Genomic DNA, 20,253 nt, shown 5'->3' on the forward strand with positions numbered 1-20,253 from the left:
TACCCACTGAGCCATCTCACCAGCCCCAACTTGTGCCATTTTTGAAGCAGTGTTTTGTATCACTGTGGTGGTTTGAAGATGTCACCCATAGCCGGGCAGTGGTGGCGCACGCCTTTAATCCCAGCACCTGGGAGGCAGAGGCAGGTGGATTTGAGTTTGCGGCCAGCTTGGTCTACAGAGTGAGTTCCTGGACAGCCAGGAATATACAGAGAAACCCTGTCTCAAAAAAACCAAACCAAACCAAACCAAAAACCCAGGATACATTAAAGCTAAAAGTAACTTGCTGGCACTTGGGAGGCACGGCTTTCCTTTTTGAGATGATTTTGCCCAGGCTGGCCACAGATGATCCTCCTGCCTCAGCCTCTCCAGCAGGCAGGTAACATAGTTCCTGGCTCATCCATGCGGATGGGAATCTGTCTGATGTGCAACAAGATGACTCAGCAGACAAAGTGCTTACCTCCAAACCTCAAAAACCAAGTCCATCCTTAGAGCCCACACTCGGAAGGGAAGAAAACCAATTCCTACAAATTGCCCTCTACCCTCCACATTAGTGCTGTGCAACACGTATCTGTGTTCACTGCAAAGAGAATAAATATAATCCCCAAAGCAAACACCTATTCAAAATTATTTTAGTTTGAAACCTAATTTTATTTAAAATATCTTTTTTTTTTCCTTTTTTCTTATTTAAGCCAGGGTGCCCCTCTCTAACCTTGGCTGACTATGTAAACAAGTGTGGCCTCAGACTCACAGAGATCCTCCTGCCCTTGCCTCCCAAGTGCCAGGCTTATTTTAAAACTTATTTTTAGCTTTACTATCTCATGGATGTCTAGGAACACACACATTTAAGATGTAACCCAAAGACAGGTGGCAGTCTCTTCAGAATGTCATTGCTTGGGGAAATCTCTTTGCCAGGACAATGCTGCTGTGCTGTTTGACAACTCTCGCTAGCCTGTCTGTGTCAGATTCAAGGCGATCTGATGCTAACACAGCACCTGACCGGTCACTTTGATGTGTTTGGTCACATACGGTGTAACATACACGCTATTTGATTTCCCTTTGACTTGTGTACTGTCACACTTGGAAGGGATTAGTGTTTCTGACAAACAGAGGCAGCTGGATGATCAACCATGGCTTTTATTTAAGGATTTCGAGGCACTGCGAGGATGGGGGAGGGAACTACTGGCGTTAACATCAGCGATGGCTTTTATTTAAGGATTGAGGTACCATGAAGATGTGGGAGGAGCTGTTGATACCAATATTTGGGACTGGTGCTGACAGGCACTACAGGATGTAAAAGCTGCCGACAGACCTGCCTCCCGCTGTAGGAGGAGGCAGGTCAATCGTGTTTATCTGCTCTGTGCACCCCACCTCCACCCCAACACTCAATGTGAGGCTGGGGTGTGGTTCATTAGGGAGCACGTGTACAGCATCTATGAATGAAGCCCTAGCTCAATCCTCAGTGCCCAGAACACACACAGACACAGACACACAGACATGAGAAGTGGGCTGGAAACTCTTGATAGCACAGTCTTCTCCCAACATGTGTAAGTCACATGACCCGTAACTAGGCGTCCTTTCCCTGAAAGCAGACAGCACTAGAGATTGCAGAAGTTGCAGAACTCTGAGCAGAAACAGTGGAGAAAAACTAGAAGTGCCCTGGTCTGCAGGCAGCAACCTGAGTGGCATGGCATGGGCTCACTTAATGACTCTTTCTAACCCCTGCTGGCAAAACATATTAGAAAATGGAACGGAGTTTCACAGTGGTAACAGCTTCACACCACTGAGTCAGATATTAGACGCGGTGGGTTAGACTCTGTGTCCCTGGGGTCCCCAAATGCAGTGTGTGCCTTTAAGCAAACAGCAACTGCATTTATTAGCTTGAGAAGTTCATGGCCACAATTGCTGCTGCTGGGTACCTTTTCTCTACCCTTGTGTGTCTAAAACTCTATTGTTCAAGTTGGAGAGTGAGGACATCAAGTCCAAACTCTATGAAAGGATTTCATTGCCCTTGACCAGAACTTTCACTTGGAACCCAAGGCCTAACACAGGCTAAGCACATGCCGGGAGCTGGAGAGATGGCTCAGTGGTTAGGAGCACTGGCCAGGCTTCCAGAACAGCCAGAGTCAATTCCCAGCACCCACATGGCTGCTGAGAGCTGTCTGTAACTCCAGTTCCAGGGGACCTGACACTGTCTTCTGGCCTTAATGGACATGAGGTACACAGATATACATGCAGACAAAACACTCCCACAGATAAGAAAACAAAACGGAAATCCCAGTACAGTAAAGGAGGTAGAGGGGCGTATGCACAGCCCTGAACCGCTTTCCTGGAGCTAGAAGAGCACACATCGGGGCAGGAGGTGGGGTGTGTGTGTGTGTGTGGGGGGGGTAACAAGACTGCGGAAAGTTACTGACAGCAAAGCCCATCTTCTCCGGTTTGGCTACGAGGAGTCTCGTTTGGCTCGTTTGGGGCGCTGCGGTTCCCCAGGCAGTGGGCTTCTCCTTGCTGATAGATTCCTGAGTGAATGCAAGCTCTGCACTTGCTGCAGCCGCAGGGCGAGCTCCGTGGTGCAGGCCTGCTGGACTGTCTCTGCCTTCCTTATGTCCCAGCTCAGGGCGACAGCCAGGGCTTTGGGATCCTCCTTGGAGACAGACTGCAGCAAGAATGAGAACCACTGAGAGAGACTGAGAGAGACCGCGCCTCTGCACCTTGCTGGGCTGCTCGCACTTTCTTCTCTTTAGACACAGGCTGGCCTGGAACGCACTATGACGTGCCTGTCTTCCCTTCTTTTTCCTTTCCTTTCCTTTCCTTTCCTTTCCTTTCCTTTCCTTTCCTTTCCTTTCCTTTCCTTTCCTTTCCTTTCCTTTCCTTCTCTCCTTTCCCTTCCCCCACCCCCTTCTTTCTTTTTTTGTTTTTCTTTTGTTTTTTTTCGACACACGGGTTTTCTGCATAGCCTTGGCTGTCCTGGAACTCACTCTGTAGACCAGGCTGGCCTCAAACTCAGAAATCCGCCTGCCTCTGCCTCCCGAGTGCTGGGATTACAGGCGTGCACCACCACGCCCGGCTGTGATGTGCCCTTTTTGGTATATGTTTACACATCGTTTTAAAATCTTCTAAGCACAACAGGAAATTGAACTAAGCTCAAGTTAATATGATTTCCTTCCCTTCTACCTAGCATCAGGAGGTACTAGGTGCACGGGGCAAGCACACCACCCTGATGGACTCCCCTGTTGAGTGCTAGCTCTCTGCTCTTGAGTTAGCCAGCACAGGGTGGGCCCCATAAGCCTGCCTTTTTTATTTCCCATGGTGCTGGGGACCAAATCCAGGGCCGTGTGAATGTGGGCCAAGCACCGATCTTCACCCCCAGCCGTGAGTTCGCCCTTGTGTGCGACTGTCCTGGCCTCAGAGCACTTGGGGATTTTTGACTCTTTTCCCTTGAAGCCACCACAGAAACTTCAGCCCGCAGTTCTCTGGCTGGGTCGTTATCAATTTGGACAAGAGACTAATGTTTGGTGACCCGAGGGACTACATCCCTTTCCTTTTAAAAGTCACTTCGAGCTTATCGTTGGTGGTGCATGCCTTTAGTCCCAGCACTTAGGAGGCAGAGGCAGATAGATCTCTGAGAGTTCAAGGACAGCCTGGTCTACAGAGAAAGTTCCAGGACAGCCAGGACTACCTACCCCCTCAGAAAAGCCAGTTAGATCTATATTAAGTAAGATGTTTGCACATGCTCTGGCTATGTGAAAAGGCAAACTGGCAGCTGAGCCGGCCTGTAGAGGTAAAAGAAAGCCACATACATGCCTCTGCACCTCCAAACATACTTCCATGGAAGGCATTCTCTGCAGTCTGGGTCCCTAGTTCTTGCCCACCTCCAAATCCTGACTAGATAAACTCAGCTCTGGGACAGGCTTCTCCTTCAGTGTGGTAAGGATCTGGCTTCTGAGCAGCACTTCCGAAGCCATCTCTCTGCCGACGCCTGTGTCAACTGCATCCAGCTCTTCACTGAGGGCAGCTTTGGACTCTGCAATGTAAATGAGACAGCAGGCTATGAAGGCGCAGTGCCCAGCCGAGCAGGCAACCTCAGTGAGTAAGAGAGAAGCATCCTTCCTAGGGACTGTCATCAGGGTACCGGCCTGCTCCACAGACAAGGCCCCACCTCAGGGCTGCTCCCTGGTAGCTGCAGTGGGAGTCTTACCTTTCTGGTTGGACAAGATGTTGCCCTCTTTCTCCAAGGCCTGGAGGTAAAGTTCCAGAAGCTGCTTGGACTGGCGGGCTTCCTCTCTCTGGTCAAGCACCTGCTGGAGTGTGCTCTGCAGCCCCTGGACAGTGGCACAGCTTTGGCAGAGTTCCTGAGCCAGCTCTGCACATGGGATGTCGATGAGCACCTGGCACCAGAGAGAGAAAGACTCAGAGAAACTGCAAGACAGCCTCTAGCACCAGAGAAAGGCTCTGAGAAGCACTCTCTAGCTCTCCAGCACACCCATTTCAGAATCAGTTCATCTTTTCCTTAAGTTACTTTAAGAGAAAAACGTTTGATGTTTCCAAAATTCTAGGGTGAAAACTGGGGACATCACGCACTGGTGTCTCGTTAAGAACAAAGTTAAGCCTCCTTAGAAATTCAGCTACGTGGGTGCAGGACAGGTGGGCTGTGACACTGGACAGGCGTAACAACTGGGGAGGCGGGGTGAGCTCAAACCCTGGAATCTCAGAGATGTGAGAACGGCAGGGATGGAGCCACTTTCTGCATCTGCTTTGGAACATGGAACCATGACATCCAACTGAGAGGACCATGGGCACTGGAGTTCTTCTCCATGATAATGAGGTATCTACATAGCCTTAGTCTTCAGCCAATGGCCTTCCTCTCCTGGATACTCTCATGCTCTATCCCCAAGGGTATCTAATCCCTGATTCACCCCAAATAAGGTATGTGCATTTACATGGTCTCCCCCCAAAGCAATACGAACAGGCAAGGGTCATCTCAGAGCTGCCTCATTAAAGTGCTCCAGGGGAAAGGTCTTCACTTAAAAGAACTGTGCCGAAGGCTCCTGAAGCAGGCTTTTCTCTTCTACACTCCCTTCAGTACTCAGCACTTGTACCCAGCCAGACTGGACCCTACTCATCTCAGGCTCCACGTTCCCCCTCCTGCCTGTTATGCAGACATCCCAAGGGGAAGTGTGGACCACGGACACCCCCACCACACACACACACACACACACACACACCACACACACACACACTCCTGACTTCCTCATCAGGTGTACAACGGGCACCTGGGTACCCAGAAAGAACACTGAAACAGCTGCACTCATCCCAGACCTCGCTTTCCCCTTCCGGTTGGCCCGGCACGTATGTAGCGGTGTCTGATCTCCTGATGGGAAACACGGGCTGTGGATTCTCTACTCCTGTGCTCTGCCTTCTCTCGCTGGCAGAGAAGCAGAAGGTGATACCACACATGGGCTAGAGGGATGGCTCAGCAGTTAAAAGTATATACTAGCTGGGCGTGGTGGCATATGCCTTTAATCCCAGCACTTGGGAGGCAGAGGCAGGCGGATTTCTGAGTTCAAGTCCAGCCTGGTCTACAGAGTGAGTTCCAGGACAGCCAGGGCTACACAGAGAAACTCTGTCTCGCAAAAACAAAAACAAAAAAGAATACATACCGCTCTTGCAGAGGACCTGAGTTCAGTTCCTGTGGGACCACTAAAGGCGGCCTGTTTTCTGGTTGAGCTAGGTTCAAACCCCAGAGACCCAGCAGATTAATCTGCAAGGGACAGAAGGCCCATTTGCCATGTTCCCAGACATAGGCTTCTGACATAGGGCCCCAGCTCCATAATTCTGTGGCTGTCAGTCACATAGGCTGTCTTGACTCCACCCCAGTTACCTGTCAATAGCCAGGTAGGCCTGGCCCATTACAAAAGGGGCTGCTTGCCCCCTCGTCCCCCTTACTCTTTTACTCTCTTGCCTCTCTCACTTGTCTTGCTCTCCCTCTCTACCTTCCCTTCCCCCCTCTCTCCGTGGCCATGGCCGGCCTCTACTTCTCTACAATTCTCCCTCTCTCTGCCTTTCTACCATAAGCTCCATAAAGCCATGGACTGCCTCCTCTCATTGGGATCTGATGCGCTGGAGCAATGGGGCGGGTCTTCCCTAACCCCCTCTTAGGCCTCCCTGCATTCCAGACACTGCCACCCACTGAGCAAGAGGAGGACTCTCCTCCCCAGGGGCCCAGCTGGGGCTCTTTCCCTGCCCTTTTCCCTTCAGCCCCTGGCTAGAGTCCACCCGAGGGCCTGCACTCTGTGCTCAGTGCTTCCTAGGCATCTGCCTGAGTGTGAGAACCTGCTGTCCCTGGCCTCTGTGTGGCCTAGGGACCTCTGAGCCTGACTCCAGCAGTTCTGCTGGGACCTCAGACTGCGCCTCCCCGCCCCCCCCCCCCAGTGGGTTCCTGTGGCATCTCTTTTTTTTAATTTTTTGGTTTTTCAAGACAGGGTTTCTCTGTGTAGCCCTGGCTGTCCAGGAACTCACTCTGTAGACCAGGCTGGCCTCGAACTCAGAAATCTGCCTGCCTCTGCCTCTGCCTCCCAAGTGCTGGGATTACAGGCATGCGCCACCACTGCCCAGCCATGGAACCCCATTTTTAACCCACAAGTTCCCAGCATTTATGCGGGGCGCTCACAACTTCTGGTACCTCTAGCTTCAGGGGATCCACACCTCTGGTCTCTACCAGCACCTGGACTCACAGACCACCCCCACAACACACACACACACACCCACACACACACACACCACAAAGAGTCAATATAAAAAATTTAAAGGGCTGGAGAGATAGCTCAGTGGGTAAGAGCACTGACTGCTCTTCCGAAGGTCCTGAGTTCAAATCCCAGCAACCACATGGTGGATCACAACCACCTGTATTGAGATCTGGCACCTTCTTCTGGCACATCTGAAGTCAACTACAGTGTACTTATGTATAATAATAAATAGATTTAAAAAAAATTAAAACATGAGTATTGTTATTACTGTGTTTGTGGTGTATGTGAGTGTGGGCATAAAGACACCAGGGTGTGTATGTAAGAGCCAGGGTGTGGGAGCAGAAGGCAGGCGACTCTGAGAATGGAGTCTCTACCACGTGGGTTCCGGGGATGGAAGTGACTTCCCTGGGCTTGATGGCAAACCTTTACCCACTAAGCCATGCTGCTGGCCCTGTTTCTTAAAAATATTTATCTATTTCCGTCACGTGTGTGGAGCTGAGAAGACGGCCTGGAGATTTGAACTCAGGTCATCCAGCCTGTGCTACAAGCTGAGCCGTCTCTCCAGCCCGAGACTACATTTTAACATATAACCTATGCTGAGCATTGATGTGCCATGCTCAATCCGCAAAGGATGAAGTGTGTTAGCTGTTTATTCTAAATTTACCAGGAGGATAATTTTTAGTAGGCTCAGTGTTTTTTTTTAATACACACACACACACACACACACACACACACACACACACACACACACACACACACACACGTCTAACATCACTTGATTAAATGGCTGGAGAAATGGCTCAGTGGCTAAGAGCACTCGTTGCTCTTGGAGAAGACCCAGTTCAATTCTTAGTACTCACGCGGTGACGTACAACATCTGTAACCCCAACACGGTGACTCACAACATCTGTAACCCCGATTCAGGGACTCTAACAGGCAAAGACACGTACACATGTGTGTATGCAGGCAAACACTCATATACAGAAAGTGAAATCCTTTAAAAAGAGTTAGGTTTAGGCAGGATTCTCTTAGAAGTCTACAACTACGTCTTGGATGCATGGGGTTCTTTGGGCTTTTGGTGTGTTTTGTGTGTGTGTGTGTGTGTGTATGTGTGTGTTTGTTTTGTTTCTTGAGACAAAGTCTTGCTATGAAACCATAGCTGGTTTGGAGCTGTGTGTACCGGGCTGGCCTTGAGATCACAGATACCTGCCCTGGAAGTGCTGGACCTAGACATCATGAGCCACCATGCCTGGCTTGTACTGTCCTTGTCAAAGCAGCTCCATTGATGCCAATGCTTAAATGGATATTAAAACCCTTTCTTTAAAAAAAAAAAAAAAAAAAGCAGGGCGTGGTGGCACCTGCCTTTAATCCCAGCACTCAGGAGGCAGAGGCAGGCGGATTTCTGAGTTTGAGGCCAGCCTGGTCTACAGAGTGAGTTCCAGGACAGCCAGGGCTACACAGAGAAACCCTGTCTGGAAAAAACAAACAAAAAACAAAAACAAAAAAAACCCTTTCTTAATAAACAACTTTGCTTCAAAAACAAAACAAAACACCCCCCCCCAACCAAAACCCCAAAACTATACAAAGAACAAAAAACCAAAAAACTAGACATGGTTGTGTATGTCTACAAGTCCACCCTTTAGGAGGCTGGGACAGGAGAATTACTTGCTAAGACTTTGTGGTTAGCTTGGGTATAGAGACCTTGTCTCCAGAATACACAACAACCCAGGCCTGAGGACGTAGCTCTGTTGGTAGCATATTGGCAAGTGTGACGCCTACATCAGGAACTTAGATAAGCCAGCATAAACTGGAAGACAGTATGGGAGTACTGGAAGCCCAGCGATGCTATGGGTACATAGTTTAGGGCGAGTTTAGGGCCAGTCTGCAATCCCTGAGACTGGCTCAAATCAACAACAACAAATTTGCTTCACAAGGAAAAGAGTGTAGTGTTGACACTCCCAGGAGCCGTCTGAACTCAGAGGCAGTTTAAGAAACAAACGAGCCGGGAGTGGTGGCGCACGCCTTTGATCCCAGAACTCGGGAGGCAGAGGCAGGCGGATTTCTGAGTGCGAGTCCAGCCTGGTCTACAAAGTGAGTTCCAGGGTAGCCAGGGCTACAGAGAAACCCTTTCTTAAAAAACCACAAAAACAAAAACAAAAAGGAACAAAGGAATTTCACAAAGCTAGGGTGGGGCTCAGAGTCGGAGTGAATGTCTGAGGTTCACAAGGCCCTGGGTTTGATCTCCAGTATTGAAAACAAGCTGATAATAAAATGATCCTTGCTTTAGGGGCTGAGAGATGGCTTAGAGGTTAAGAGCACTAACTGTTCTTCTGAAGGTCCTGAGTTCAAATCCCAGCAACCACATGGTGGCTCACAACCATCCATAATGGGATGTGATGCCCTCTTCTGGTGTGTCTGAAGACAGCAGCAGTGTACGCATAAAATCAACAAATCTTTAGAAAATAAAAAATAAAGAGCTTGCATCTCTAGTGCGCTAGAAGCACATTTTCATCCCCCACACGGGCCAGAGCTCGCTCTCTCTCTCTCTCTCTCTCTCTCTCTCTCTCTCTCTCTCTTTTGGTTTTTCGAGACAGGATTTCTCTGCACAGTCCTGGCTGTCCTGTCTGTAGACCAGGCTGGTCTTGAACTCAGAAATCCACCTGCCTCTGCCTCCCAAGTGCTGGGATTACGGGCGTGCACCACCACTGCCCGGCCCAGAGCTCTCTTGATGGTCGCCTTTCTCCTTTCCTTCTTATGAAGCGTAGCCAGCTTTGTAAGCCCTTTCTGGTTCTTTGAGACTCTTGCACACTCAGCTTGACTTGTAGCTGAAGATGAACTTGAACTTCAAGCCTTCCTTCCTTCCTTTAGCTCCATAGTACTGAGAATACAGTTCTACACACACGCTCAATTTATCCTGCTAGGGATCCATGTTAGGCAAGCTCTGTACTAGGTCAGCCGCATCCCAGGCTCCACGTTTTGGAATCAAGAGTCTCCCAGGGTAGCTCTGGTTGGTCTGGAACTCACTACGTAGCCCAGGCTGGCTGCTTAGCAAGCCTCCCTCCTTAGCCTCCCAAGTGCTAGGTGACTACCGTGCCTTCTGCTCTTTTCACTCTTAAGGCAATGAAGGGCTGGAGGGATGGATGGCTCAGAGGTTAAGAGTGTACACTGCTCCTGCAGATGACTCAGTTTGATTCCCAGCACCTACACCAGACAGCTTACAATCTCCTGTTGCTCCAGCTCCAGGGGTCCTGACATTCTCTTTTGGCCTCTGTGGGCACCCGTACTTACACATGTACATTCACACATTCATACCCACAGAAAAGACAAGAAAATTAAAGGCCCTTGCCTTCCTTCTGTCCTGAACACAAGCCCAGACTTCCCCAGGCAGGCTCCGTCTTATTCAGACTCTGAGTTTGTTATCTCTTGGGAACCTGCCAATGTTTAAAATGCATGTACCCTTTAATTGAGCAATCATACTCTGAATGTAGTCAACAGATTAGAACCTCTGCAAAGTAGCTGAGGATGCCCAATACTGACCTCTGACCTCCACATGTGCATCCACAGGTGAGCACGGTGCATGTGCACACGCACACACACACACACACAATTTTTTTTTTTTTTTTCGAGACAGGGTTTCTCTGTATAGTCCTGGCTGTCCTGGAACTCGCTCTGTAGACCAGGCTGGCCTAGAACTCAGAAATCAGCCTGCCCCTGCCTCCCAAGTGCTGGGATTAAAGGCATGCGCCACCACAGTTCGGCCACAATTTTTAAATATTTTTTTAAAGCTTTATTTATTTATTATATGTGAGTACACTGTAGCTGTCTTCAGACACTCCAAAAGAGGGCATCGAATTTCATTATGGATGGTTGGGAGCCACCATGTGGTTGCTGGGATTTGAACTCAGGACCTTCAGAAGCGCAGTCGGTGCTCTTAACCGCTGAGCCATCTCACCAGCCCTTAATTTTTAAAAAATGTATTATTTAAAGATAAATAAGAAAAACTGAGCATGATGGTGCATGCTTTTAATCCCAGCACTCAGGGGCCCGAGATAGGTGGATCTCTGTGAGTTTCAGGACAGTCTGGTCTATAGAGCAAGTTCCAGGACAGACAGGGCTACACAGAGAAACTGTCTAGAAACAAAACAAAACAAACAAACAAAAGAGCAAGAGAAAAACGGGCATTCTTGTTTGTAGGCAGAATATCTTGGAGGGAAACTGACAGATCCGCTGTCTCCAGAGGGAATCCTAACTGGAGGAGGGCTCATGCTTTCCCAGTGCCCCTACTCTTCCTCCACTTGGGGAGTTCTTGCATAGTCTACTGCTATAGCCCACTTACACCATTCCCCCACTACTGAGGGTGTACCCTGTGTGTACCCCATCCCAGCACTCAGGAAAAAAAGTGCTATCTGAAACCCAGCTCAGTAGTAGCTGCAATGTGTCACAGGCCACACACTCACACCCACACCCACCCACCCACACACTCATACATACACACACACTCACTCACACCCACCCACACTCATACACACTCATACACACACTCACTTACTCACACTCACACACTCACATACACCCACTCACACACACACCCACTCACACACACTCACGTGCCTATGCTTTTGTTTACTGTTTCTGAGTGAGGGTCTTCACTAGGTAGCCCAGGCTGGCCACACACTGATGATCCTTGTGTCTCAGTCTGCTCTTTCTCTCCATTGTCTTACAAACCCTAGCACATTTGTATAAATGTAATCACACAGACAGATGTGCTGACGAACACCTGTTTCCAGCACTTGGGAGCTGGAAGCAGCAAGATTATTACAAGTTTGAGGCCAACCTGAGCTACATAATAAGAGCTATGCCAGCCAGGGTTACAAAGCTAGACCTTGTCCCAGTGAAAAAAAAACTGACATAAAAAAAAATAAAAAAAGTCACTAAACTTTTCTGAGTGGCGCGCGCATCAGAGTTGCGTGGTCTGTTGCCTGGTTCCTTTCACCCACGACAGTGCTTTCAGGATTCACTGAGGCTGGGCTGGTGAGAGGGCGCAGAGGGTGAAGAACTTGCAGTGTACTATACGCCTGATGACCTGCGCTCACCTGGATCCCACAAGGCCACAAGGCGGTGGAAGGAGAGAACTCATCCGTCCCTAAGTCATCCTCCCCCTTCCACTCAAGCTCGTGAGAAACAAGTCACTCCCATCCACCCCCACACACAGCATACTACATTAAAAACAGACTCACTGATGCCGCACCATGTGGCAAGACCAGTTTGTGTTGTGCGTGTGTTTCTGTGTGCGCACACACACACGGACGTGGAGGCCAGAGGACCTCTCCAGCTATCATTCCTCCTGGTCTACAGAGTGAGTTTCAGGTCAGCCAGGGCTACACAGAAAAACCCTGTCTTGAAAAACCTAAAAGAAAGAAAGAAAGAAAGAAAGAAAGAAAGAAAGAAAGAAAGAAAGAAAGAAAGAAAGAAAGAAAGAAAGGGAAATGAACAGACAATAAGACAGCAGAATTCCTAAGGCAGGGGTGATGGGGGCCGCCGGTAGAGGCTAGTAACTCACTAGTAACTCACAAGTAATTCACTAGTTAGGGGAGGCTGGCTGGCCACCAAGATCCAAGCTTGCTGCTTTTTCAGACGAGTGGAGGCTGGTTCCCAGCACCCACGTCGGGCAGCTCACAGACACCTTTTATTCCAACTCACAAAGATCCAACACCCTTTCTGGGATCTGTGGACACCCACACACACACAGACACACACACACACACACACACACACACACACGAGTAAATCTTAGCCCCGTGTAGTGGTGCACAGCTTTGGTTCCAGCACTTACAAGGCAGAATTAGGTGGATTTTTTTTGGTTTTTTTTTTTTGGCTTTTTTCAAGACAGGGTTTCTCTGTGTAGCCCTGGCTGTCCTGGCACTCACTTTGTAGACCAGGCTGGCCTCAAACTCAGAAATCCGCCTGCCTCTGCCTTCCAAGTGCTGGGATTAAAGGCGTGCACCACCACCGCCCGGCTAGGTGGATCTTTGTGAGTTTAAGGCCAGCCCGGTTTACAGAGTGAGTTCCAGGACAGGCAGGGCTACATAGAGAGATCCTATCTTGAAACAAACAAACAAATAAACAAACATCTTACAGGATCTTTAATAGGAATCTCAAATAAATAGACAATTAAAAGAAAGTAATATTCCAGGCAGTGGTGGCCCATGTCTTTAATCCCAGCACTTGGGAGGCAGAGGCAGGTAGATTTCTGAGTTTGAGGCCAGTCTGGTCTACAGAGTGAGTTCCAGGACAGCAAGGGCTACACAGAAAAACCCTGTCTTGAAAAACCAAAATAGAAAGAAAGAAAGAAAGAAAGAAAGAAAGAAAGAAAGAAAGAAAGAAAGAAAGAAAGAAAGAAAGAAAGAGAGAAAGAGAGAAAGAGAGAAAGAGAGAAAGAGAGAAAGAGAGAAAGAGAAATGAACAGACAATAAGACAGCAGAATTCCTAAGGCAGGGGTGATGGGGGCCGCCGGTAGAGGCTAGTAACTCACTAGTAACTCACAAGTAATTCACTAGTTAGGGGAGGCTGGCTGGCCACCAAGATCCAAGCTTGCTGCTTTTTCAGACGAGTGGAGGCTGGTTCCCAGCACCCACGTCGGGCAGCTCACAGACACCTTTTATTCCAACTCACAAAGATCCAACACCCTTTCTGGGATCTGTGGACACCCACACACACACAGACACACACAGACACACACACACACACACACACACACACACACACACACACACGAGTAAATCTTAGCCCCGTGTAGTGGTGCACAGCTTTGGTTCCAGCACTTACAAGGCAGAATTAGGTGGATTTTTTTTGGTTTTTTTTTTTGGCTTTTTTCAAGACAGGGTTTCTCTGTGTAGCCCTGGCTGTCCTGGCACTCACTTTGTAGACCAGGCTGGCCTCAAACTCAGAAATCCGCCTGCCTCTGCCTTCCAAGTGCTGGGATTAAAGGCGTGCACCACCACCGCCCGGCTAGGTGGATCTTTGTGAGTTTAAGGCCAGCCCGGTTTACAGAGTGAGTTCCAGGACAGGCAGGGCTACATAGAGAGATCCTATCTTGAAACAAACAAACAAATAAACAAACATCTTACAGGATCTTTAATAGGAATCTCAAATAAATAGACAATTAAAAGAAAGTAATATTCCAGGCAGTGGTGGCCCATGTCTTTAATCCCAGCACTTGGGAGGCAGAGGCAGGTAGATTTCTGAGTTTGAGGCCAGTCTGGTCTACAGAGTGAGTTCCAGGACAGCAAGGGCTACACAGAAAAACCCTGTCTTGAAAAACCAAAATAGAAAGAAAGAAAGAAAGAAAGAAAGAAAGAAAGAAAGAAAGAAAGAAAGAAAGAGAGAAAGAGAGAAAGAGAGAAAGAGAGAAAGAGAGAAAGAGAAATGAACAGACAATAAGACAGCAGAATTCCTAAGGCAGGGGTGATGGGGGCCGCCGGTAGAGGCCGGTAGAGGCTGGTGAGTGTCGCGGGCTGTGGAGGAGACTTACTTGGAGGTCCTCTTCTGACAGCAGGATGATGCTGGACAGATCTTCTTTCAGCTGCCTGGCCACATTCTTCCACTTCACCCCTGCCCCGCTGTCCGGCTGATCTGCCTCAAAGGACTCTTGGGAAACCCAAGCTGTCCCTCCATCTGATACAGAGAGAATGCTGATCAGCTCAGTCACTCAAGGGCCCCAGCACAGCGCTGTGGACAATGTGCACGTCCTTCGGATGGACCACTTGGGATGGTGACAGAGGTGGGGGAGAGTGTGTGGGGAGGGGAAGACCTTTTCTCAGGGATTTACAGCGACGCTAACCCCCACCTCGGACTTCAATTCCCTCTTCTGCCTTCAATTTCTTTCTGTTTGAAACTGCACTGACACAGGGCTCCCAATGGAGAAGCTAGAGAAAGTACCCAAGGAGCTAAAGGGATCTGCAACCCTATAGTTGGAACAACATGATGAACTAACCAGTACCCCGGAGCTCTTGTCTCTAGCTGCATATGTATCGAAAGATGGCCTAGTCGGCCATCAATGGAAAGAGAGGCCCATTGGACTTGCAAACTTTATATGCCCCAATATAGGGGAATGCCAGGGCCAAAAGAATGGGAATGGGTGGGTAGGGAAGTGGGGGGCGCTATGGGGGACTTTTGGGATAGCATTGGAAATGTAATTGAGGAAAATATGTAATAAAAAATATTAAAAATTAAAAAAAAAAGAAAAAAAGAAATTGCACTGTATTGTTTACGCTAAGTATGGTGGCTAACATTTTTCATCCCAGCCCTCAGAAGGCTGAGGCAGGAGGATTGTGGCAAGTCAGAGGCTAGCCTGATCTACAGAGTAAGACCTTGTCTCAAAAGGCAAAAAGGGAAACAGCAGCCAGTTAACCCTAAGGTATGGTAACTCATGGGCTGAGGGTCCCGCCACGTCTGCCTTTTGATAATCTCTGTGCCTGTGCCCGGGGGTGGTGGGGTGGGGGTGGGGGTGTCAAAGAGAGGGATGAGGAGGAGGAGTTAGGGTTTCAGGCAGCACACAGCACACACTAGACTTGAATTCACTATGTAGCTGAGGCTAGCCTAGGATGTCCTAAGCACTGGGATCACAGGTGTCTACCCCAAGCTTGGCTGCGTTCTGGGCTTGCATTTGAAAATGTTCACTCTCACCAGCACGCCTCCCTGGGTGGGGGAGGGGTGGAGACGGATCCTTTCCGTCATGGGGCAGGTGGTTGACAAATCTTCGCTGGAAGGCTGCTTGCCTCGATTCAGTAGCAGCGGTCTTTGAAAAGATGTTTCTCTAACTCTAGGACAAGTGCTAATCACCTCTGAATCTGCAGTGCTGCTGGTGACGGTATTAACCTGTGCCGAGACCTTCCTGTGTGCCAGGTAAGATCAGTCACTACTACAAGGCCTTGGACAATGTCCGGAGACATTCTTGGTTGTCACAGTTGGGGCAGACACTGTAATTATCATTTCATTAAGGAGCCAGAAGACAGCCGGGCATGGTGGCGCACGCCTTTAATCCCAGCACTTGGGAGGCAGAGGCAGGCGGATCTCTGAGTTTGAGGCTAGCCTGGTCTATAGAGTGAGTTCCAGAACAGTCAGGGCTATACAGAGAAACCCTATCTCGAAAAACAAAACAAACAAACAAAAAAGGAGCCAGAAGACTGTGTAGTTTGCCCTCCCAGTCCCCTGGCTAGAAGTGGCCGAGGCAGGACTCACCCCCCGGCCCCCAGTTTCATTGACACGCTGGGTCTCGGTTGCCATGGGTCTGGGTGGGGTGTCTCGTTCCTCTTCTTCCCCAGGCCTTAGCACCGTGCCTGGCACGCAGAGATGTTCAGGTAACCTTTGCTGTGTAAGTGCTTAGACGGCCAGACAAACAGCAGCCACTGGCCTGCGTAGGCCCGCGAGCTGGCACGCTCTTGGCTACGCAGCCAGCATTTCTTACCTGAATCGTTATAAGTCCACTTCTCATTGCAGGCCAACGCCACAAACTTCGTATTGGAAGGGAGGCAGAGGAAGTAGTCATCGTCATCCACTATGGTCCCGTCCTCAGCCAGGACCAGGGTGATCGGCGTCAGGGACTTATCAATGGCCAGGAGTTCACAGGCTGAGAAGAAGAAGATAGTTGCCAGGTGACAAACATCCGTAAGGAAATGGTATCTGTCTTAGAACTCTCTGGTATGCCCCACGTATGTGACGTTCATCACATGCCTGGTCCCATTCTTACTGCGTTTCCGGTAAAAACCTGATGCTACTGAGGAGTTACTGTTATTATTCCCAATTTATAGACAAAGAACCCACGCTCTGAGAGATTAAGGGATTTACTCAAAATCCTACTGTAAGTAGCACAGTTAAGACTATTTTTTTTTTTTTTTTTTAGATTTCTTTATGTATATCAGTAGTCTTCAAACACACCAGAAGAGGGCATCAGATCCCATTACAGATGGTTGTGAGTCACCATGTGGTTGCTGGGAATTGAACTCAGAACCTTAGGAAGAGCAGTCAGTGCTCTTAACCCCTGAGCCATCTCTCCAGCCCTAAACTTTTTGTTTGTTTAGATTTTATATGCATGAGTGGTTTCTTTTTTTCTGAAGGTATGTGTGTAGATTACATACATGTGTTGTGCCCACCCACAGAGCCCAGAAGCGGGTGTTGGATGCACTGGATCAGGAGTTATAGAAGGTTATGAGCCACCATGTGGGTACTAAGAACTGAGCCCGGATCCTTTGCAAGAGCAGCAAGCGCTCTCAGCAGCTAAGCCATCTTTCCAGCATCCTCACACAGGAGGCATTTGAGTCTATATAAATAAGCATCCAACCAGAGGCTGGTCTGATTACTGTGGATGCGTAATGCTGTTTCTTGCTCATTTATTCGGTGGTAATCTTGAATTCTACACATCAAATGTCAGAAAACAAAAAGTAGGTGGTTTATTCTCTCTGTAGCTATCTTCTTTTGCAGTTCTTCTAGACTGAAGGAAACTACAGTATCGGCAGAAGCTTGACTCAGTGTCTTTTCATTTATATTATTGCCAGGCAAGAGGCTTTCCATAAGGCTGTCATCACCCAAAATAGAACAGTCTGCTATAGGCTCCGCTGCAGAGAACAGAAGCCTCTGGGGCCAAGGACACCCAGCCAATGCAACTGAAGTGGCACTAAGCTGAACTAACCTTGTGCTGGGGTGAAATGCAAGCCTTTGTGTGACAGATTTGGCGTCACCAGATCAAACCCTGCTCCTGGGTCTCAGTAGCTAGCTCTCCGGAAGCGATGCGCACCCTGGCACAGGTGAATTCGTGCCCGGAGCTAGCTGACATGAAAGACCTGCAGAACTTCTTTGAGTACCTCATTTGTTGCTACGGGCTAATAACGCTTGTAAGTAACCATTGAACAGACCATCTCCCTTGAGAGTCCCGAGAATCCTTTGAAGCAAAGTTGAAAATACACCCACTACACTGCTGAGGAAACTAAGGGTCCAGGAGATGGTTAAATGCAAAGTAGAGTCAGGATCAGAACATGGCTCACGTTCCTTACTTGGACTCTAAGGGCAGGCACTGACAGCTCCCTTTAATGGAATAGGTACTGAGTGCGGACTCCCATTCCCACCCCGTCCGGTTGCCCCAGTACCGCCTCAGTGAGCCAGAGAGTGGGCAGAATACGCTGGACTCGGTTTGGTCCAAAATCAGGTCAATGAGCCTGGACCTGCAGTTTCCCGTCCCCCTCACGGCTCCTCTCAGTGTAGGTAAGTAAAAAACGCCAGGAATCTGTCAATCACATGTGGGTCCCTGCAGTCCCTAAGCTCTGGGGTCACCTTCCCGACCCCGCCCGGTCCCCTCAGCAGTCAACCTTTGCTCCTCAGCTCCTCGAGACTGGAGGCTGCCACGCCGTGCTGATCGCGGCTGTGGTTGCGGCGTAGCAGACACGGTTTGAGAGGCCGGACATCGTCCGGGTCCGGGGCGCTGGCTCCCCGCGACAGCTCCATTCTCAAAGGGGGACCTGGAGACTCTGGGAAATCCCAGGTAGCCCAGAGCCGCTTCCCTAAGCTTTGACAACCCTCCTCCCGCTGCCTGATGGGAGATGTAGTTCCCTCAGCAAGTTACGCGAGACCAAGGCACGCCGGGAGATGTAGTTCTAGTGGCGGCTAATCACTGGTGTTCCAGGGCACAACGGGAGTTGTAGTTTCTGGGTTCAAAACCAGGGGCGGGGGATTCAGTTTAGGGAAGTGGTCCAGGTTGGAGATTTCTTTCCCCTACCCTGTTACCCTCCCCTCCTTTTCTTCTCTAAAAGACTCTATGATGGAAAACCCGGGGTCTCATGTATGGTAAGCATAGTTCTACACCACATTGCCAGCCATATATTCATGGGTTTTTTTTTCCTTTTTAAAGATTTATTTATACATAAGTACACTGTAATGCCGGGCGTGGTGGCGCACGCCTTTGATCCCAGCACTCGGGAGGCAGAGGCAAGCGGATTTCTGAGTTCGAGGCCAGCCTGGTCTACAAAGTGAGTTCCAGGACAGCCAGGGCTACAGAGAAACCCTGCCTCAAAACAAAACAAAACAAAAACAAAGTACACTGTAGCTGTCCTCAGACACACCAGAAGAGGGCATCAGATCTCATTACGGATGGTTGTGAGCCACCATGTGGTTGCTGGGATTTGAACTCAGGACCTTTGGAAGAGCAGTCAGTGCTCTTAACTGCTGGGCCATCTCTCCAGACACATATTCATGTTTTAAGAGTTGCCATTGAACTGGGTGTTGTGGCTCAGGCCTTTAATCCTCAGGAGGCAGAGGCAGAAGGATCTTTATGAGTTCCAGGGCAGCCTGGTCTACATAGTGAGTTTCTACACAGCTAGAGCTACATAAAAGAGAAAATTTTGTGTGTGTGTGTGTGTGAGTGTGCTTCAGGACTGATTTTGTGACTTTTGAAGTTTAAAGGATATGATTTACAAGCAAGTTGAAATATTAAGTAAACATTTTACTTTAAGTTAAATAGCTGACAAGATAGCTTAATGGGTAAAGGTGCTTGCTGCCAATCCTTACACCCTGAGTTCGAGCCCAGCATGGTAGGAGAACAGATTTCCAAAAGTTGTTCTCTGATCACACACCTGACATTTGTATGCACGCATGTATGCTCATGTGAGCACATACCCCCACACACATGTATGCTCATGTGAGCACATACCCCCACACACATGTATGCTCATGTGAGCACATACCCCCCCACACACACACAAATGGTTGCTATGAAATTATTATTAAGTTTTTAAAAAGAGCTGGTTTACTTATGTTTCTTAAAATTTTATTTTTGTAACCCAGCATGCTGGTGAACACCTTTAATCCTAGCTCTTCGGAGGCAGAGGCAGAGGCAGTTGTATCTCTGTGAGTTCAAGGCCAAGGAGAACAAGCCAAGGTTACACAAAGAAATTCTGTCTCAAAAACCAAAATTAATTAATTATTTTTTTAATTAATTATTTTTTGTTTTGTTTTGTTTTTCAAGACAAGGTTTCTCTGTTTAGCCCTTTCTGTCCTGGAACTCACTCTGTAGGCCAGGCTGGCCTGGAACTCACAAATTTTCCTGCCTCCCAAGTGCTGGGATTAAAGGCGTGAGCCACTACTGCAGGATATTTTGAAGGAAGTCAGTTTTCAACATAGAACATTAATTTTAAATCTTGCCAAAAATGCAATGTCCCATTAGAGAAAAACTTTAAAATATTTATTTTATTTTTTGTATTAAATTGTATTAAATTTATTTATTTATTGTTTGAATGTTTTGTTTGCATATATCTCTGTGTACTACATATACATTTGCCTGGTACCTGCTGCTGAGATCAAAAGAAGACAAGCCCTGGCCCTGGCCCTGGCCCTGGCCCTGGCCCTGGCCCTGGCCCTGGCCCTGGCCCTGGCCCTGGCCCTGGCCCTGGCCCTGGCCCTGGCCCTGGCCCTGGAAAGTTGTGAGCCACTATGTGGGTGGTGGGGACCAGACCCAGGCTTTTCT

The 20,253-nt window shown here is 48.8% G+C and overlaps 1 protein-coding gene across 1 annotated transcript; it reads right to left on the reverse strand.

The window, feature by feature from the left end:
* Window positions 1–1,116: 1,116 nt before the first annotated feature.
* Window positions 1,117–18,321, reverse strand: Dffa (DNA fragmentation factor subunit alpha). Its single transcript, XM_085838590.1, has 6 exons — window positions 18,104–18,321; window positions 16,210–16,371; window positions 14,275–14,417; window positions 4,196–4,385; window positions 3,870–4,021; window positions 1,117–2,653 (listed from the first exon to the last, which is right to left on the reverse strand). Exons 1-6 carry the CDS (start codon window positions 18,237–18,239, stop codon window positions 2,441–2,443), a joined length of 996 nt encoding a protein of 331 aa, XP_085694716.1. The 5' UTR covers window positions 18,240–18,321; the 3' UTR covers window positions 1,117–2,440.
* Between the last annotated feature and the right edge of the window lie 1,932 nt (window positions 18,322–20,253).

The sequence above is a fragment of the Mus caroli genome, unplaced genomic scaffold, assembly GCF_978045245.1.
Source record: "Mus caroli unplaced genomic scaffold, Mus_caroli_1 scaffold_6, whole genome shotgun sequence".
Taxonomy (NCBI): Eukaryota; Metazoa; Chordata; class Mammalia; order Rodentia; family Muridae; genus Mus; species Mus caroli.